General features: G+C 40.2%; 1 protein-coding gene across 1 annotated transcript; it reads left to right on the top strand.

Annotated features, from left to right (window-relative positions):
- Positions 1-7653: 7653 nt before the first annotated feature.
- On the top strand, positions 7654-20518 carry MTFR2 (mitochondrial fission regulator 2). Its single transcript, XM_084890692.1, has 8 exons — positions 7654-7915; positions 8712-8828; positions 11855-11959; positions 12412-12524; positions 13709-13941; positions 16895-17243; positions 17834-18023; positions 19688-20518. Exons 2-8 carry the CDS (start codon positions 8766-8768, stop codon positions 19721-19723), a joined length of 1089 nt encoding a protein of 362 aa, XP_084746818.1. The 5' UTR covers positions 7654-7915; positions 8712-8765; the 3' UTR covers positions 19724-20518.
- Positions 20519-21995: the final 1477 nt, after the last annotated feature.

Consider the following 21995-nt stretch of genomic DNA (forward strand, 5'->3'; position numbering starts at 1 on the left):
AATAAAGCTACTTAAGTCCTATCAAGTTTTATTTTAAGTATTGTTTTAATCCAGATATGTTTAGGAGTCCATTACTTTATTCAATTAAAATTGAGGAAAGAGCATGCTACCAGAATATAGTAGGAAGGATGATTGTGAATGTTGTCTTTTTCAGAAAAAGTCAAGCATATAAAACGTAGTTTGTGTATTTTTATTTTAAATTGATTTAGAGAAGAAAGGGGTGGGAGTGGGGTGGGGGTGGGAGGCGGGGGGAGAACAACATTGATCAGTTAGTTGCCTTCTGCTTGTACCCTGACCAAGGAATTGAACCTGCTGGGTATGTGACCTGAAAGCAAATTGAACCTGCCACCTTGTGGTGTACAGACAACACTACAAACAACAGAGCCACATCAGCCAGGGCTGTGTGTATTTTAAAACCACAATGTAATTCCACATTTCCTGTTGTTTTAGAAGTTAAATGGTTTCTCTTGGTAAGGATATTTGTTTACAAGTGCCAGAAAAAGAATGACTATCTGCATTAACATTTCCTTTTGTCCAGAGATGGAAAATAAAAACCAACCAAAGGATATTTCCAGAACAGATAGCTGTTTAAGAAAGGCCATGACTCAGTCTTTAGATGTGTATACCTTTCAATATCTTAGAATTTTAATATAAAAAGCAAAATAGGTTTTTCCAGTTACAGCCTACACTAAGGAATTACTATCGTTTCCTTTTGTCACCATTAAAATCAAGTGTTGGGAATTATAATTTGAGACGAAAATATTAAGAATGAATGTAGATGGCTCAACGATTCTTACTCAGTGTGATGTATAATGCAACAGGGATTCTTGTAAATTGTCATATGCCAATAAAAATGTCATAAGTGGTAATAGCTGTTTGTTTACCTGATTTTGAGATTATATCTGTCTGTTTTATGCAACTGATATATATGGCCAATTTCTAGATTTTAGAATACCAGTAATCTCTTAGGAAAATTATTGGTATAGTGTGACACTTTTTGAGGGATTGATACATTAGAGAATGCAGGGATTCGGATGTCCAGTTTAGCCCTTTTATTCCTGTAATAACACATGAACTCATCTAATAAAAGAGTAATATGCTAATTGACTATACCTTCATGATGCCCACCAGCCAATCAGGAGTGAGTATGCAAATTAACAAATATGGAGGGTTAATTTGCATATGTAGGTGCTAAGCAGCCGGGGGCCGGGTGGGACACTTGTGATGATCCAAGCGTTCCACACCACCCCAGTCACACTGGGCCTGTGGGAAGGCGGGAAGGCAGCTCTGGGCCGGAGGGGAAAGGGTTCCAGCCAGAGCGAAGGCAGTGCCAGCAGCCAGGGGAAGGCAGACCCATTCTTGCATGAATCTTAATGCATCAGGCCTCTAGTCCTATCTAATAAAAGAGTAATATGCAAATTGACTGTCACTCTAACACAAGATGGCTGCCCCCATGTGGACACAAGATGGCCAGCAGGGGAGGGCAGTTAGGAGGGACCAGCCCTGCAAGGGAGGGCAGTTGGGGGATCAAGCCTACAGGGGAGGGCAGTTAGGGGCAACAAGGCTGGCAGGGGAGCAGTTGGGCATCAATTAGGCTGACGGGAGTGGTTAAGGGGGTGATCAGGTTGGCAGGCAGAAGTGGTTCCGGGCAATCAGGAAGGCAGGCAGGCCAGCAGTTGGGAGCCAGCAGTCCTGGATTGTGAGAAGGGATGTCCGACTGCCCGTTTAGGCCTGATCCAGGCAGTCGGACATCCCTTGAGGGGTCCCAGATTGGACAGGGTGCAGGTGGGGCTGAATCATGCACCTGGCCTCTTGTAGTAGTATAATGGAGAATCAGCATTACTTTTCTTTCTAAAAACGTAGCACTCAGTTAATAACTAAAAAGTTTTTTTTATAAGTTTGTCTTCGAGTAAGATTTGGTATTCTTACAGTGCCCCTTTTATAATATATTTGAAAATTTTAAAATGGGCCATTCTGTCAACTTTAAACAAAAGCATTTTCACAGAATGTGTATATGAGACAAGTAGATTTGTCTAATACAAATGGCAGATTATCCTTTTAAATCTTTGTTAGGGAAATAACTCTTGTATGTTTCATATCACTAGGTAATTTTAATGTTATATACCTGTTCTCTATATAAAAGTATACTGTCTTATTTATTAGGGACATATTTAACTTTTTAAAAAAATTACATAATTGCTCTTTTTGGGCTTCAACTAGATTGGGATATACTTTTTGTTTCCATACAAAACGTATTCCTTTTATATTCATAAAGATAAGTATAGACTTATCTCAATTCATGAAGACACTAGATAGGGAAGGCAAATGGAGAAATAAACTTCATTGTCATGGGATTGTATAGTCTCTTGAGTAGTGGGCACTGATATATTCCTTAACAAAATTTTAGAGTATTATCTGCTATATATGTATTTAGGTTTCTCAAATAGTTGAAACTTTTATTTTTAAATCTGAATGCCAAGGGTCTAATTTAAATTAATTGGCATAGATATTAAAAATTAGGAGTCTTAGGTTAATAAAGTTTTAAGTGACCAAGTTTTGTTATTACTCATTTTCTTGGAATCCAGAAATATGTCAAAATTAGTTGTGTCTGACTGAAGCCTTGGAGACTTGATTTATGAGCTGAGCTGGACTCCTGGTTTTTCAGAAATGATTAGTAATGATTACTGATTAGTATGCATTAGTTATGAGAATGAAGGCAAAGTTGTATATTTAATTTTCTCTATATTGTTAGCTCATTATACTTTAGCCTATAAAAATGGATCCCAATGTTTAAAGAAAATGGGCATTAGGATGGCATTTTACCACACTAAGAACATTTTTCCTACAGATATTTTAGATGTGTTACAACCTAAAATTGATTTGTAGCACTCTTAAAATGCAGGAGGAAATGTTGATTACTGTAAATAGAAATGGATTGGACAAGTAGGTTTTAATGCTATTCCCATAAGAATTGGAATCAAATTTTTCTTCATCTCTTGGTTTTGTCCAACTTCCTCATTGAATAATAATGAGCCCTCCCTTTAATAAAAGCAGACAATAGTAAATACACTGGACAGTTAGCTGAATTGCAAGGGTTTATATCCACAGCGTGAACTATTTGGCAGTGACTTGGTGCTATCATAGTGGCTGCAAATTTCATGGACTGTAAAGGGCCACAGAAAAGTAAAGGATATTCTCATTTATCAGGATAGTGGTTTACTTTCTATTATCTAGTCCTTGACTATTAAAGGCCATAATTTTTCTGTCTTTCTTGTACTAGAAAGGGAAAACAGTAAACTTCATTAAGCTTCCAGGGTACTTCTAAGACTGCCATGAGGGGAACTTTTAAAAATAAGTTGAATAGAATCATTAATATATGCATATAAAGATGGTTATAATAAAGTAATTTATCTGTTTAATGTCAGTATACAATTATTTTTTATGCATATATTTGGTAATACTCAACTTCCAAAATCAAAGTGCTTCTTCCCTTTCACCCTCCAGGGTAACTGATAAAAGATGCCCATCCCTGCCTTGGCTTGAATACAGGTTTCAGATTCCATCCTTATGTGCCAATTCTTGGATGACAATTTGCTGTTAGCTGTAAGGCAATCAGAATGTTATCTGGCATTTTTATGAAGAATTTTTTTCTTGTTAAAATATGAGTTATTGCTAAAAATGAAAAGAATTAAATGGACACATTGGGAGTACTGATGTTCTCTTTGAATGATCCAGAAGACTGGCAGGACATTCTTTTAACTATTTTTCCTGTATTCTAGGTTTTAGTTAAGTGAATGATAAGAGTCAAAGCATTTCTACTTGTGAGCATATGATTGAATTAGGAAACAGATTACAGAATCAAGTCACAAATCTAAAAAAATGAAATCAGGAAAATCAAACATCGCTAACCTTTTTTTTTTCTTTTCGAGAGGTCTAGCTATAGTATAAATTTTGTTAAAAAATAGTTAAAACAAGACTTATGGATTCAAACACAAAGCATAATCTAGGCTTGCTTTTCTATAAATTAAAGTTTCAAAATCTGCTTTTATGCTATAATTATTTAACTTAGATTTTTGTAATTTTCATATTACATCATTATAAGTAAATAGCAATTTAGATATAAGTAATAGGCCTCTGTTTTTCATTACTTGATCATTTTAATTGGCAATAGAAATAAAGGAAAATTTCAGATTTTAATTTGAAACATTTTAATATCAAGGAAAATCTTGGTCTTTATCTCTCAAATTTCTGAATAAATATAGAGTTTAAATGACCCTTTAAGAGGTGTGTAAATTTAAATAGCATTGGTCTGTTTAAATTTACTATGTCACTACTACCCTGAAAGGCTTCAAGCATAGACCCAACAAGGAAAAAGGCCCTAAGTTTTTTCTTTTTGGAGTTATAAAAATTATTTTATGGGCATGTACATCCTACTATGGAGATCACCCTTCATGAGACTTATGGTTAAGGTCAGAGAGGCTTTTACATACTTTGGTAGTATGTTGTATTCTGCTCCATTATTTAAGACTAGAGGTCTGCTGCATGAAATTCATGCATTGGTGTTCCTCAGCCCAGCCTGCACACTTGAGGGATATCTGACTTGCCCATTTGGGCTAGATCCCAGTCAGACTTCCCTCTCACAATTGAGGACTGCTGGCTCCCAACTGCTTGCCTGCCTGATTGCCCCTAAATGCTCCTGCCTGCCAGCCTGATCACCCCCTAACCACTCCCCTGATAGCCCTGCTTCCCTGCCGGCCCAATTGCCCCTAACTGCCCTCCCCTGCCAGCCTGGTTTCTCCCAACTGCCCTCCCCTGCAGGCCAGGTCACCCCCCAACTGCCCTCACTTGCAGGTTTGGTTACCCCCAACAACCCTCCCTTGCTGGCCATCTTGTGGCAGCCATCTTATATCCACATGGGGATGGCCATCTTATGTGTTGGAATGATGGTCAATTTGCATATCACCACTATTATATAGGATAATTACAGTAACTTGAGTTTATTTAAAAGGTATAGGTCACAAGGCTAATGGAGTTCTGGGTAGTTTGCAAGACATAATACACATTTTCCTAGTCTTGGTCCAATTTAGCCCTCAGCTTCTCTCCATTAATTCACTGAAAAAGTATACGTGGCAATGAGTGCGTAGGTTAATTCTTGGTCTTGAGGATTCAGACCATATATTATTGGTTCTAAAAAAAAACACCTACTTACCAAACCGAGTAACTATGGATGGTATTTGCAATTAAACTAGATGAGAAGCTGTTCTCATGAACCCCCAAATATCAGCAAATGGGGAAAAACCACTAATCTGCCTGGTATTGATTTCTGTGTAAGGAGAGGAATTGGGATAACATCTGATAGATGAGAAATGGGGAGTCCCACATCAGCCAGCTGAAATGAGGTTTTTCCCCTAATAGTGCAAGGTACCCTGTAAGGAAAGGAGTAGTGTAACCCAGTGAAATCTCAAAACGGACCTGCCGAGACAAAACCGCATTTTAGAGACCAGACTCATACTGACAAGAAAGTACTGAAAATTGAATAAAATTTCAGCAGGAAAGAGTCAATAGATGAAAAAGACTAGATTAAACTTGAGGGGAACATAGTTAGGAAAGTTTTAGAAAGCAAGCCACCAACATTCTGAACATTAGTCAAAATCAGTAAAAAAAAAATGTAGCTTCATTAAAGTCAGAAGCTTTTCTGAATAATGCATTCTCAAAGTTGAGAAAAATAATTTCATATAAAAATAAACAATTGAAAAAATGTCAAATCTCAAGATTATCAAGGTGTATGTAGATGTAGTATGAATGAATGTTTTAGTAAACAAAATGAAAGAGTCTGAGAAAATAATTTTGGGAGGAAGTCAACAAAGCATTTATGGCGGCTGTAGCATTTGATGTGGGCCCACCTCTTTTCTAATTCAGAGCTGAATGCTGAGTTCTATTAACAGTGCAGCTGAAGGAGGTGTTAGTTTTGGTTCCTGTTAAGTTTTCAAGGGGTGCTTTTGTTCTGGCCTATTTTGTTCTGTGCTATTTGCTGTTTGATATCACACTGGAATGGGATAAGGTGTTAAGATAATTATTTCTGAGGGCAAAAGAGAAGGGCAAGGGATATTGAGAATATTGTAATTTACTAATTTCATGTAGTAAGGCTTATCCATTTGCCTTATATATTGCTTGAAACTTTTCTGCCCCTACTTCCATCTTAATATAGACAAATTTTTTTCTGATAAGATCTGGGCCTGTCATTTACAATCACTAGTGTTCTACCAGTTGCTTAATTGCAAACCATACTTGGTGATTGTTTTCTCATTCCATATCCAATTATTTTATTCAACAAATTGGTTAAATGCTTATTATATACTAGAGGCCCAGGGCACAAAATTTGTGCATGGGGGGGTGGGGGGTGGAGTGTGGTGTGTCCCTCAGCCGGGACTGCTGGCTCCTAACTGCTCACCTGCCTACCTGATTGCCCCTAACCCCTCTGCCTGCCGGCCTGATTGCCCCTAACTGCGCTCCCCTGCTGGCCTGATTGCCCCTAATCACCAAGTCTGGAAGATAGTCTACTGGCCTAATTAGCACATTACCCTTTTATTAGTATAGATACAGTACCAGGCTTCTAAAGCACTGAAGATACAGCAGGGGTCAAAACAAAGCTCCTGTTCCGGAGTTCGCAGTTTAGTTTGGCTGCAGGGGTAGCATAAATACAAGGCCAGGCAAAAAGTAGGTCTACGGTTGTTTGGATGGAAAATAATACAAGAATAAACTTTCACATACAACAGTAATTTTTGTCCCACCGTGCACTATACATGGTGACAAGTGCTATAAAGAAAAGTAGGGAGAGTGGAGAGATGCTCTTTGCATATGGTGCTCAGAGAAAGCCCCTTTCGGGTCTCCACTTGAAGGTAAGGACCTTACCTCAATTCCCCAAGCACACTTGATCTTAGGCTATACGTATAACTAATTCATCCCTCGCTAAAGTACGAGAAGAGAAAGCTATTGTCTCTTATGAAGCCGATAACCTCAGATCAGAATTGAAAACTGGAATATCACCTGTGATGACTTAGTGATCCCTTTGCCATCCACGGCGAGGCCAGGTCAGTGTCCAGCCCGTACTTGGCAGCCTGGATGACCAGGAGCCTTTGGTGAACGAACATTCTGGGTCCTGCAAAGCTGCAGATGCCTCGAGGGCAGTGCCGAGCTCCTGCTCTAGTCCCATACGCATATATTCACTCATGGAACGAATAAATGATCAAACAATAAAAGGCCAGCGGCCTTGGAGAGGGGCCCTCTTTCCGGTCTGGGGGGAGGGGTGGCAGACTTTTCCGCGCAGTTCTCTGTGGAGCAGGAACTTCAGACCGCGAAGGGCCCAAAATGACTCCATAACGCCCGGCTGTGGACGCCCGCATTGGGCGGCACCCGGAACCAAAACCGCGCCACGCGCGTCCCCTTGCAGCCTGCCCCGCCCACCCGCTGCCTATAGTTCCTATTGGTTGTCTCTCGGAAAGCCCGCCCTCTTAAGAAATATCCTCGTAGGTTGTCCAAATAACAGTAACCTGATTGGTTATCGTACAACCAATCACGAGCAGCAATCTTCAGCCTTGTCCAATCATAATGGGCGCAGGTCAGGGCCCGCGGAGTTTGACTTTGGCCCAGGGACGCGGAAGTAGCGGGCCCGGGGAGCAGGTGGAGTTCCCGGGCGGAGGGAAGTGGACTCCGGGGTCCAGATCCGCGTCGCCGGGGGCGTTGTTCCCGCCGGCGGGCCCGCAGGCCGAGGCGCGCGGGCGGACACGGGTCCGAGCGTTCCCGAACCAGCTCGAGCGCTCGTCGGGCGTAGTCGCTTGAGGATTCCGAGGCCGTGTTCCACAACGACCGACCCTCGGTGCTCCCGTGTGGGCCGGGGGCTCGGCTTCGGAGGAAGGTGAGCCAGGCGACTCTGCTGGTTAGGGAGCCCCGCAGGACTCAGGCGGCCAGAGCGAGGGAGCCACCGGGCGCTAGTCTCAGCCAGTTACCTACTAGTTGGGTGACTAAGTGGAGTCACCGGTTTGGGGGTTCACGTTCCTTTTCTTTCAAATGAGCGAGGAGGTGCATTTCTTTAAAATGCACCCATGTGGGCTCCCTGCTTTGCTTTCAAGGGCGGGCTGAACACATCCTTCTCCCGGACCCGTCCACAGCTGTCAGATCCGAGGGAGCTTCTCTGCTAAGTGTCCCGCCTGCTGGTGATTGGTATTTATTAGGCTTAAACACCCTATGAACTTGTAATGCAATTTTACTGATAAGTTGAAGCTTCCTTTACCAAGCCTTCCCCAATCCCCATTCCCTCTCTCTCTCTTTTTAAATATATTTTATTGATTTTTTACAGAGAGGAAGGGAGAGGGATAAAGAGTTAGAAAAATCGATGAGAGAGAAACATGGATCAGCTGCCTCCTGCACCCCCCGCAGCAGGGATGTGCCCGCAACCAAGGTACATGCCCTTGACCGGAATTGAACCTGGGACCCTTCAGTCCTCTATCCACGCTGAGCCAAACCGGTTTTGGCCATTCCCTTTCTCTTTGGCGTCCTTCAAAATAATGCTGGCCTGAAGAGATTAGTTGATGGTGTAATATGTAATGATAGGATTTCCAGTTTATTTCATACAATTTATACGGCAGCTATTTATTTGTTAAGAGTAATATTCTCTGATTGTTTTTTTTTTTTTTTTTTTTTTTTGGCTGAAGGTATCAAGAAACTGATAATGTTTCCTTGAATTTGCTTCTGCGTTTGCTTCATCAATGTCTCTCATATTGAATATCTTAAGAGAGATACTGGAATATTTCGGTGTTCACATGGACCAGGTAATGTTTTTTAATGGATTTGAATGAACCTTTTGTATTTGTTCTTGGGTCTCATTTTGAAATTATTTATATGTAAACATTCTGGTGAAATAGGTGCAACTACAGTGAGTGTGCAATAGTTTACCTTTGGTAGTTTGATTTAAAAAAAGGATATTATTATTAGGAACCTATTTACTTAATGGGTCAAATGCCAACAAAAGTTGCAAACAAAATATAGCCATAACCTTCACGGAATTCCTTTTGTTGCATAGGTAAATTTTTAATCATCTAATCATTTTGTTAAGGTAAATGGCAAGTTATAGCTCAAAATATTCAGAGTAAGTCAGAAGGAGAGAGGATGACTTGTCTGAGAATGAAAAGCTAATCCAGTTTTGTCTACTTACTGAGCATTTACTACATCTAAGACAATATACTTGGTTCGGTAGTTGATACAGAATAGCAATACATAGTTCTTGTATTTATGGTGTTTAAAAATATGAGGATTAGCCAACATTGCAAATAAGTATGATACAAGACTGAATATAAGACACAAATAGTAGGGGGAGGGGTTTATAGAATAGACTATTTGATATGTGAATTAGAAAAGAGTAGGCAAGGATAATTTCAAGATTTTAAGTAAAAGAAAGTTGAAGAATGATGATGTCATTCTTATAAATAGGCAACTCAGTATGAGGAACTAGTTTGAGTAGGGAGATAAGGTCAGCCAGCTGTGCTGTTAGAATAGATAAGTACAGACATCCTGCAGATAATGGGATAGATGTCCCTAGAATGTAGGAAAGAAAAGACTTGATTCACATTGGAGTTATGTATGTTATTTTGAGATTTGACCTGATGGACTTTAATGACATAATGGAAGATTTCACTAAAGCATTCTGAATTTCAGAAATAGTGATGTTGAAGATAATGAGGACTGAGTAATAGTTGTAGATTTGTCATTCTATTATTGGTACCTTCGGGGATTTCAGTAGTTGGATATTCAACTGAGCAAGGGTAGTGGCATCAGCAATCTTCTTTTTTTTTTTTTTAAGTTTTTAAGTTTTTTTTTTGTTTTGTTTTGTTTTAATATATTTTATTGATTTTTTTACAGAGAGGAAGAGAGTGGGATAGAGAGTTAGAAACATCAATGAGAGAGAATCATCGATCAGCTGCCTCTTGCACACCCCCTACTGGGGATGTGCCTGCAACCAAGGTACATGCCCTTGACCTGAATCGAACCTGGGACCTTTCAGTCCGCAGGCCGATGCTCTATCCACTGAGCCAAACTGGTTTCGGCAGCAATCTTCTTTTGAAAAGTTTGTGAAAGGAAATCAAGAGAGGCCATCCACTTGAAGGAGCAGCAGGAATGAATAGTTTTCTTTCAGTGTTAGAAGTAACTTCATCATGTTTGCACGCACTGGGGAAGACCCTTATAGACAGGAAAATATTTAAGATACAAATGAGAGTGATTGAGCAATGCCCTGATAAAGGTACTTGGGCAGAGCCTATAAATAAATAAGCCTTGGACAGAAGCTGGACAGTGAAGAGTAGAATGAAAGTGAGAGAAGGTGGGGAGATTTTGAATGGAGAGGAGTGACTATATCAAATCATAGTCCTCAATTTCCTCAATGATAGGAGAGGTGAGACCACTTGGTGATTAAAGTGTGTTGGGGGTTTCAGAGATTGGCAATTACTTTGGGCGAACATAACATGTTATAAAGGGGTTGCAGAATACCTGTGCAGAGTAATCTCTGTAAATATGGTTGTAGTGGGGGTAGTTTATCCATTAGTAATATGAGAACACATCGAAAGGATGAGCCGTTTTTGAGAGCATATCACTGAGACAGCTTGAAAATCCCTGCTTGGTATGAAAGTCAGTCAAGTTAAATTGAGGGGCCTGGCCAGATGGCTCAGTTGGTTGGAGCATCTTCTCAATATGCCAAGGCTGTGTTTGATCCCTAGTCATGGCACATCCAAGAATCAACCAAAGAATGCATAAATAAGTGAAATAACAAATATCTCTCTCTCTCTCTCTCTCTCTCTCTCTCTCTCTCATCAATCAGAAAAAAAAAGAAAAAAAAAAGGCGATAATCTTATACACCAAAAAGTTACAGGTTCCATCCCTGATCCGTGCACATATAGGAGCAACCATTGATAATGTTTTTCTCTCTTTTTCTCCCTTTCTTCCTACCTCTCTAAAATCAGTAAACATATCCTCAGGTGAAGATTAATTAAAAAAAAAATGAGGGTCCTAGATCAGGAATGGAAGAAGGAGGTGAAATCATAAAAATTATGAAGGTGATCATGGCAATGAAGGAATGAGAATTAGGAGGTAGAAGTTTGTCAGGATGGAAATTGCAGAGCAAGATATGAAGGTAACATTCAAGTGAATCAAGAATAAGGTGACTATTGACGTGTAGTACGTAGCTCTCACTGTAGTGAAGCCTCTAGGCCTGTGGTTCTTAGGGAGGGCACACATGCGTGGTAGCAGGACACTTTAAATGTAATTGCTCAGGTGGCAGAGATTCTAGTGTTAATAGCTCTGGTATCTATATCCTTTAGACCACACTGCTCACTGTGGACACCACTGGCCAGGTATCACCTTTAGTTGCTTGAAATGTCTGAATTGAGATCTGGTTTGGTGTAATTCTTTGAAGACAGGACTTTGAGAACATCATTCTGTATTTTCTTTTATTTATTTTATTTAAAAATATTTTTTTGATTTTTCAACAGAGAGGAAGGGATTGGGATAGAGAGTTTGAAAAATCGATGAGAGAGAAACATTGATCAGCTGCCTCCTGCCCAACCCCACTGGGGATGTGCCTACAACCAAGGTCAAGGTTCGTGCCCTTGACCGGAATTGAACCTGGGACCCTTCAGTCCACAGCCGATGCTCTGTCCACTGAACCAAACCGGTTAGGGCTGTATTTTCTTTAAAAAAAAAAAAAAAAAAAAAAAAAAAAATGTGATTGCATCTTTTACATTAGATATATAATCATACTTTAAAATAGAGTACTTTTTAAAACATAAAACTTTTTATGTTTCAATAGGTTTTGCAGATTTGGGGAAACAAAGATTATGGATCAGGTCGGAGTATTGTTCGAATTATTGGGAAAATTCTTCCTTTAGAAGCCTGTCGCAGGCCTGATTTTGAGGTATGTCAGTCAACACGCAATGTTTAATCACTATAAAAGATATGTATAAGTATGTATGTATAGATAACCCAAGAAATACAGGATAGAAAAAAAGAATAAATATTTCCTGCAAAAACTTTTATCCCTGGAAACAAGTCATTTCACATATGTTTTTGTGTTTATTTCTTTAAATAATTAAATTCAAACATGGGCAGGTGCAAAGCAATACCAAGTATTTTATTCTTCTAGTTTGTGATTTATGATAGATGGCATTAACCAAGGGAGAGAATATTGCTACACATATGGCCTTTGGAATAATTTTTTCCTCAGTATTTTTTCTTACTAATCGGTGCATGGTTTTCTATTGAATATCCCTTTTCCCTCTTGGATTTTTAATATATTTAATTTCCATGGCATGTGTCTACGCCCCACTCTCTACAGAGCTCTGACTTGGTTTTCCTTTTCTCTTTTAGCTGATCCCATTCTTGAACTCTGTAGACTCTGGTAACTGTGGCTCTGCAGTTCCATCCTTTGCTGATATTTTGTGTGTGGCAAATGAGGAAGAACCCATTTGTCTCAGATTTCGGTAAATTTATATACTTATCTTGGAAGGTGGGGTATGGGCTATAATCTGAATTCTTGGACGAATGCAAGTTTCAGACTCAGTGGGCCTTTTTGTTTTGTCCGTCTCTCTGCTGTGTTGTGTCCGACTAATATTTTCCTAATAATAAGGATGACTGCTTGTTCCTCATGTTTAGCCAGTTTTTCTTACTGAACATTTAAACCTAACACCAGGCCTAGGATGGAATGATATTAAAACAGTATCATAGTCACTATGTTTATATTTAGGAGAAAGCTATTTCCTACACTAGGCAACTAGGTTTATTTTATTTCATATATTCATTCAAAACTTACTTAGTTCTTACAGGCAATGATGTTAAATATTATTTCAACATTTGTATGTGTTTTCTCCTAGGGGATACTAGCATGGGTTAGTATATTCAGATGCAGGCTATAAGCACAACCAGGGTCAATTATTGAAACACTATGTCTAAATATTTGACATGTCAAACTGGTTTATCAATTTTCAAAAAATTAGAATACCATAAATTTACTCTTAACGTTGTACTGAATATAAGGCCTTTCAGTACTGTGTATTCAGAACACAGTATTTCTAAATGAAACAACTTGTCGTGTGTTTAAAGTGAATAGGCAGAACAGTTACAGGATAATTATTATTATTTTAATATATTTTATTGACTTTTTACAGAGAGGAAGAGAGAGGGACAGAGAGTTAGAAACATTGATGAAAGAGAATCATCGATCACCTGCCTCCTGCACACTCCCCCCCCACTAAGGATGTGCCCACAACCGAGGCACATGTCCCTGACTGGAATCGAACCTGGGACCCTTCAGTCCACAGACCGACGCTCTATCCACTGAGCTAAACCCGTTTCGGCTACAGGATAATGATTTTTGTTTTATAGTCTGCAAGCAGGGCTTGTTCCTTCGTTCACTGACCATTTACTGGTCACCTATTAAAGGTTAATTTCTGTTCTACATACTGAGAATACACAGTTACATAAGATGTTGTGTTTGTCCCCAGTGAGTCTAGAGATAAGTCATGGGATACAGAGAGCTACTCTGATTTTGTCTTGGTGTCTGTATTCCTCTTGGACTGAAATAATTTATTCCTTTTGGAAAATCTCTCTTCCCTCCCCAACCCTCTCCCCCTCTCCATCCCCATTTCTTCCTTCTTTCCACCCACAGAAATGGTATATGGAAAAATGAGGAAGAGGAAACTGAGGTTTTCCATCCTTTGCAGCTAGCTCGGGATCCACACTCACCTTGTCTAAGACATAACAAACCAACGAAAAGCTCTCAGCCTGTAAATGAAGCTGCAATTAAAAAAATTGCTGCCCTTGAAGATGAGCTAGCTTCTCTCCGTTCTCAGATTGCTGCAATTGTGCAAATGCAGGAACTGAAAAGCAGTACTAATTCTGGTAAGAAACATTGGATTTTTGTTTCAGGTAGAAGATACACGCCTAGTATTTAAGTCAGTACAGTTCTGAATAAGAATACTTGATGTTTATGTATTTCATCCTATATAATAAAGAGGGAATATGCTAATTGACCATCACACCCTCACAAAGATGGCAACACCCACAACCAATAAGGAGAGAATATGCTAATTGACCGCCACACCCTCAAAGATGGTGGTCCCCACAGCCCCACTGGGGCGGCAGGTGTGCAGCAAGGCCGGGCCTTCCCCCAGGAGGGTCCAGCCTCTCCGTGTGCCTGCTTCTGGAGTCCCCCAGACCCCTCAGCACCACAGCTGTCCAGGGCCAGCCCAAGGCTCAGGCAAGCCTAGGATGGCGGTTGCCCAGCCACCCAGGGCCAGCCCGAGACTCAGGTAACCAGGGCCGGCCGAGGCTTGCGCTGCTGGCAGTGGCAGCAGCAGAGATGTGATGGGGGCATCGCCTTCCCCTGATCGCTGGGTCGCCTCCCACCTCTGAGGGCTCTCAGACTGTAAGAGGGGGCAGGCCGGGCTGAGGGACCCCTCCCTCCAGTGCATGAATTTTCATGCACTGGGCCTCTAGTTAAATATAAAAAGATGTTGGCTATATAAAAATGTTTTGTTCGATGTTTATTTAGAATAAATTAGGACACATTTGGCCCTGGCTGGGTGCCTAAGTAGATTGGAGGGTCATCCTGTACACCAAAAGGTTGTTCACGGTCAGGACATATATGTAGGTTGCGGGTTTGATCCTTAATTGGGGTACATTCTTGAGGCAACTGATAGATGTTTCTTCTCTCTCTCTCTGCCCCACTTCCTCTCTCAAATCAGTAAAAACATGTCCTCAGGTGAGAATTAAAAAAAAAAAGACATTCATATTGAGGGAGATAGTTTTGGTTTAAAGAAGAGCTAACTATACTGCAGTAGATAGTACCCTTTTCCCCCGAAAATAAGACAGTGTCTTATATTAATTTTTTCTCCCAAAGTTGCGCTAGGTCTTATTTTCAGGGGATGTCTTATTTTTCCATGCACTAGGTCTTATTTTCGGAGGATGTCTTATTTTTGGGGAAACATGGTAGTTTTATACTGAAAGCCTGTTTTCTAAGTAAACTTTTCTAAATCCTCAGAAAAGCATTGGAAATTTAAGAGGAAGAATGCATTAATTTGAAATATTTGAGGTTTCATAGATTTGTAGTTTGAAGTTACTGCTACTATTTCACCTAATTAGGGGAATAATGTTCTCAAGATGATCTTTTTCTAACCTTTTAGAGATAAAACTTGCTTTAACCTATAGACATACACACATAGTCTATAAAGGTGTACACACACATATATATATACACACACACATAATTTATATTAATGTAATGTGTGTACATTATATTATAGATACACATAAATATGTAAATAATATATATAGATATTACATAGTGTGTAATAATAAAAATGAGATGTAAATACACATTTAAAAAATATATCTTATTGATTTTTTTACAGAGAAGAGAGAGAGATAGAGAGTTAGAAACATCGATGAGAGAGAATCCTTGATCAGCTGCCTCTTGCACACCCCCTACTGGGGATGTGCCTGCAACTAAGGTACATGCCCCCTTGACCAGAATCGAACCCGGGACCTTTCAGTCCGCAGGCCGACGCTCTATTCACTGAGCCAAACGGGTTTCGGCTACACATTTTTTAGCAATCAGAGAAACAGCCTTTTAGGAGTAAATCTCTTGTGGAAAAGTTAAGTACAACAGTCCCCCCTTTTCCAAGGGGAGTATGTTCCAAGACTCCCAGTGGGTGCCTGAAACCACAGTTAGTCCTGAGCCCTATGTATACTATGCTTTTTCCTATAAATACATCCCTTTTCACTTAAAGGAAGCACTTCCGGGCTTCTCTTTGGCACATCCGAATTGCCAGCATCGTTACTGTTTTGCTTTGGGGCCAACATAAAGTAAATGAAGGGGTACTTGAACACAGCATTGTGGCACCTCGGCAGTCGATCTGATGACCCAGACAGCTGCTGAGTGAGGGCTGGGTGGGGAGCGTGTGCAGGTGGAGACGCTGGGTGAGGGGGTGATGGTTCATGACCCGGGGGAGCCAGAGTGGGACGACCCGAGGTCTCATCATGCTACTTGGAATGGCGCTCAGTTTAAACTTGTGAGTCATTTGTTTCTGGGATTTCCTTTTGATGTTTTTGGACCAAGGTTGACTTTGGGTAACAAACCATGGCAAGTGAAAATGGAAAAGGAAGACAACTGTACTCTAATCCTTAAGACTACTGTACTTAAGTCCTTAAGCTCTTGCCTAAAATATGTGCTTGGGTGTTTATCATAGAGATACCATTCTGAGTGTTTCTACTCTAAGTTCTTGGTCATGTTTTAGCTTTTTATTTTATTTTTTTAAATATATTTTATTGATTTTGTACAGAGAGGAAGGGAGAGAGATATAGAGCTAGAAACATCGGTGAGAGAGAGAGTCATCGATCAGTTGCCTCCTGCACACCCTCTACTGGGGATATGCCCGCAACCAAGGTACATGCCCTTGACCGGAATCAAACCCGGGTCCCCTCAGTCCCCAAGCCGACGCTCTATCCATTGAGCCAAACCGGTTTTGGCATGTTTTAGCTTTTTAATATAGAGGATGAAATTTAGATTGTATGTGGATTACTGAAAAAAAGCACTTTTTTATTTTCTCTTTGAAGTGTTTCTTCCTATTCCCACTTTTAAGGGCCGGCACAGAGAATCTTAACTGGATTAAAAGTAAATTTCCTGTTTGATTTGACTCTTAACAGAAATGCCTAAGCAGATGGGATTGCTTCTCCTTTCTGGCCACATCTTTATTTTAGCAGCATTACAGAAATTGTTTCTGTTTTGGTTTTGATTACTGTTATGTTCAAGAGAATTTTGCATGTTTTTTCAACAGACTGCTTTGTTTTCTAGGCTCCTTTGACTCGACTGATGGGGTTGGTGGTTTGGGACAAGTGCCATCATCAGGAACTGCTCAGCTGAGTGTCAGACCAGATCCATTTTCAAGTTCAGTGCTTCCCGCTCCGCCGCCTCCTCCACCTCCTCTGCCCCCTCAGTTTTCTTCTCTGCAGCCTCCATGTTCTCCTGTGCAGCCAGAATGTACTCATAGTTGTGACTCAGATAATACAGAGACTGAAATGAAAAACCACCGTAGTAAGACCAGTTATAATCGTCATTCAAAACACCAGAAGAACAAAGATGTTCCCAACATGTTGGACGTTCTAAAGGACCTGAATAAGATTAAACTTCGTGCTATTGAACGGTATGTTGTCATAACTTGAGAAATGAACCAACATTTTATCAAGAATGTTTTAAAAATTTATATTTATCAAACTAAACCTATATGCATCTTTTATTTCCTTTCACCCCAAATACCCCTCCCAGAAAATAATTTTCAATTAAAAAATAAAATATATATATATATATATATATATTTTATTGATTTTTTTTTTTTTTTTTTACAGAGAGAAAGAGAGAAGGATAGAGAGTTAGAAACATTGATGAGTGAGAATCATCGATCAGCTGCCTCCTGCACACCCCCTACTGGGGATGTGCCCGCAACCAAGGTATATGCCCTTGACCCGAATTGAACCTGGGACCTTTTAGTCCACAGGCCCATGCTCTATCCACTGAACCAAACTGGTTAGGGCCAGCACAGAGAGTTTTGATAAGTCCTAGGTCATAACAAGGTTGTGTAGAGCCCCAGTTGGTTTTCTGATTCGTGGTAAAAAAAAAATTTCACTCTCTTGACCTTTTGGATTGTAATACATTATGCTTATAATTCTGCTGTGCTTGTTAACAAGGACCTTCAATTACACAAATTTTAATTAATTAACTTTTTTTTTTAAATAGGTCACCTGGAGGCAGACCCATTCATAGGAGGAAAAGACACAGTTCGCAGTGGGACCCGGTGTCTTTAATTTCCCAGGCACTGAAGCAGAAATTTGCATTCCAAGGAGATGACTCCTTCGAGAAAGAAAATAGGTCTTGGGAGCCTTCTCCCTTTTCTAGTCCAGAAACCTCAAGGCTGAGCTCTAACAATGTAAAGTTAATTTTTCAGTTTTTCTAAAGTGTATTATTTATGACACATCTTTGCCTTCAAGTTCTCAAAGTAATTATGCAGAACGGGCTACCCAAGCATGTCACACATGCGGCCGGCGGGCTGCATGCCAGCGTCTGTGTGACGTGCTTGGGACACAGTTATTTGTTGGTGCTGCTCCTGTTTCTGCCTTTGTTAGCTTTTATAGGCTCATTTTAAAAAATATATATTTTATTGGTTTTTTTACAGAGAGGAGGGGAGAGGAATAGAGAGTTAGAAACACCGATGAGAGAAAAACATCAATCAGCTGCTTCCTGCACACCCCCCACCAGGGATGTGCCCGAAACCAAGGTACATGCCCTTGACAGGAATCGAACCTGGGACCCGTCAGTCCACAGGCTGACACTCTATCCACTGAGCTAAACCGGTTTCGGCTACATGCTCATTTTAGCTTTTCGCCTTCTATGAAGTTTTTAAATAAAACATTTGATTTGAAAAATATGCGCACAAGTTGGTAAGGGTCCATCCCGGACAGCTGCTTGCTGACGTTGCTGTCTGCGGTGTGAACTGCGTGCCTGAAGCTTAGGGAGGAGCATGGGAAAGCAGCGACAGGTTCGCATGGACCACAGTCACATGCGAATGCTCCGTGGTTTTCAGTCAGACGTAGACTTTGTCTATTTAGTCAAAGAGAACGTTAACTGTGCTTTTAAAACAAATGGGGTCCTGCCGAAACCGGTTTGGCTCAGTGGTAGAGCGTCGATCTGCGGACTGAAAGGTCCCAGGTTCGATTCTGGTCAAGGGCATGTACGTTGGTTGCGGGCACATCCCCGGTAGGGGGTGTGCAAGAGGCAGCTGGTCGGTGTTTCTCATCGATGTTTCTAGCTCTCTTATCTCTCTCCCTTCCTCTCTAAAAAATCAATAAAATATATTAAAAAATAAAAATAAAAAGATAAAATAAATTAAAAAAAAGACATTTAAAAAAAATAAAAATAAATAAAACAAATGGGGTCCTTATTACCTTTAGTGACAGTGCTTCTTGGTTGTTTCAAAGGGCCACACTGTATTTCACATGCTTGACCCTTAAGCCTGTTCCTTACTTGAAATATCTTTTTAAAATTTAGGCTTAATTCTAATTTTGAGGTTTTTTTTTTTTTCTTTCCCATCTCATAACAGCAATATCCTAAAAATACAAATAAAAAATCTCCAGGCTACTATTACCTACTTTACATATGAGGAAAATGAACCTCCGGGTGTTTAAATCATCTGCCCATAACCCCACACCTGATTGTCAGAGCAGTGACTAGAACGTGCTTTATTAAAATTCTAGGATGTTCACAATCTTCGGTTACCTAAGGAATTGGCGTGGGTAACGGAATATACTGAATAGAACATACTGTTTCCCAGCGACAGTGGATTAATGAGGTATTGCAGAGTTGTCTGTTCACTGTTCTCAGCATTTTCTCTCCAGTCAACTAGAGCGTCTTAGAAAAGGAGCCCATCTTTTTGTGCAGTTTCAGGTGCAGAGCCTGCCTCGTAGGCCACTCTCAGTAACTTCATTGTTGAGTGAATTACACCTCATGGGGTCATTTGGTGCTAGTATTGCCTTTTTTTTTTTTTTTTTTTAAACATTGGAATAATATCTGTGCTAAACCTTTGCTTTATTTCAGTTTGGACATCACACTCCACAGTTGAAAGGACAGTGACCTAAAGGAAGAACCGACAAACACAAAAGGTGTCATGAGAAGTGAAGAGATACGCCAGCATGTCTTTCACTGCATGTTAATCTTCTGTTAATGGAATTAAATGAAGTCTGTGTGCCAGGATGTATTAGTGCAGAGGTCTGAAAAGTCTCGACTTTTAAGAATACCCGTCTCTGGTTTTGGAAGATCCAGCAGTTAGCTGGTTACTGATGATCGTTAGATATAATATTGATTTCCCCCCCACACATGTATGTTAATATTATTAAAGGCTGAATACACACTTGGAATGGTTTTTCTAAGAGCAAAGTAGCAAATGACTTCATGTTTCTCATTAGAGAACAGTACGGTCTCATTGTAAGATAATAGAAACCATTGCAGTGGATTAAGAAATTAATATAAGCTAAGTCTGTATTGTATCACTCAGCAAATGATAGTATATGTTTGAGTTTTTAAAAAACAATTTCTTAAAGCAATTATGACATCCTGATTTAAGAGCCTTTGAATCTTTTAAAAACTGGTAGTGATTTGGTTTATTTATTCTCCAGAAACTTGGGAGATTTTTAAAGAATGTAATGGTTTCACTCAGATAGTCATAGCGTGAGTCACATAGGTTGAGCCTCTTAACAATTCTTCCTGAAGGTGATAATTATTTTTTAGAAACTCACTTGATAAATGCTAGTATTTAAAGAATCTTCATAAGTTTTGCCTGCACTTACTATGTAAATATGTATGCCTATCTTTCTCTTTTGTTCCACATTACAGTATACTCTGCTCCTTTGTAAATAAATGTACGTTTGTTATATGGTTGTGTTTTGTAGCAATTCATATTCATTTTTTTTACTACTGCGTTTGGAAATTTGAGCTTATTTTTTGAATGAGTTCTGTAGGTAATTAGAACACCCCCCCCCCCCATGAAATAACTGCTTTTTATTTCCTAAGGTAGCTTGCATGTTTAGTTTTATACTTTTCTTATTTAAAAATGTGTAAAGAACAACCCCTCCCCAACAACCAGCAGATGCCCTTGGGAGATACCACTCTCAGCCAAGAGAAGTATATTTCTCGAGATAGCTCAAGTTGACTTAAAAAAAAACTTTTTTAAAATCCTCACTCAACATGCTTATTTACTTGTGAGAGAGAAACATTGTTTGGCTGCCTCCTGTACTCACATGGACAGGGATTAAACCTGCAACCTAGATGTGAGCTCTAACCAGGAGTTGAACCCACAACCTTTAGGTGTACAGGATGACGGAGTTCCAACCAACTGAGCCACACTGACCAGGGTGCTCAAGTTGATTTTTTTTGGGGGGGAGTGGGGGTGGGGGGTCGGGGAGAGAGGGTAGGGTGGCTTCTCTGTTCTACTTCAGAATGGATTTCCTGCAAACGCACATTTCAGCACCACAACGCCACCGGGAATAGATTGATCATGGGACCACCTCTGTTGAGAAGGGCTGGAAATGTGCCAGGAGAGGGAGTTTCTCTTGGGCCCAAGCTCCCCAACGGTGAGATAGGCAAATGGAGTGGGCCTGAGGCCCCATGGACAGCATTCACAGTCCATGACTTTACCTACTCGGTGGGAAGAGACATAATCATAGCTCAGCTGGGTTGCTGCTTCAGTCTCTGTGTTTTGTGCCAAATATTCTCACCAAGGAGATGCTGTCTGGGCATGGTCTGAGGGATCTGAGAATTTCTGTCATGCTGACCTTGAGAATGGGCTGTAACTTGGAGCTCTCACTTTTAATGGCGCTTATCCTGTGTCAGCTCCTGTTCTTAGTCCTTCCCATATATGGACTATCTAATTCCCATAATAACACCAGGGCTAGAGTTACTTTCATTTTATAGATGAGGAGGAGCAGGGTGCAGGAAGCCTAAGTTACTTTCCTCATTCTCACAGCTGGTAATGGGAACCCAGGCAGACTGGTCTTCAAACACTTATCTTTAACTTTAGGCAACACTGCTCGTCTTATAATATGTTACTTGCTTAGATTTTGCTTCATTTCATAAAGTTTTAAAGGCAGCATACAAGGATATGTAAAGCACAGCAAAATAAGAAAGCGGCAGAGGAAAAAAAACAAAACTAAAAGCAAGTCCTCAAACTGCACTTCTCCATATTGGCCACAAGAGGGCAGTATAGCATTGGAGAGCGTTTCTGCTGGTGTTAAAATGGCCAATCTGTTATCTATCCCATTCGAATTTCAAATTTTTACAAGTTACAGAGTGGGGTTAGATTTGGTATTGCTTGCAAAAGCAGCCGGTTTTTAATGACATGCATAGATTA

This window comes from Pipistrellus hanaki (genome assembly GCF_964339955.1).
Source record: "Pipistrellus hanaki genome assembly, chromosome: 7".
NCBI classification, from domain to species: domain Eukaryota; kingdom Metazoa; phylum Chordata; class Mammalia; order Chiroptera; family Vespertilionidae; genus Pipistrellus; species Pipistrellus hanaki.

Excerpts from the sequence above, each read along its gene's own strand:
- MTFR2 (XM_084890692.1), top strand. The coding sequence starts at position 8,766 with ATGTCTCTCATATTGAATATCTTAAGAGAGATACTGGAATATTTCGGT. Across the intron at positions 12,525-13,708 it reads CCCATTTGTCTCAGATTTCG|AAATGGTATATGGAAAAATG; the intron begins GTAAATTTATAT and ends TTCCACCCACAG. Across the intron at positions 17,244-17,833 it reads AAACTTCGTGCTATTGAACG|GTCACCTGGAGGCAGACCCA; the intron begins GTATGTTGTCAT and ends TTTTTTAAATAG.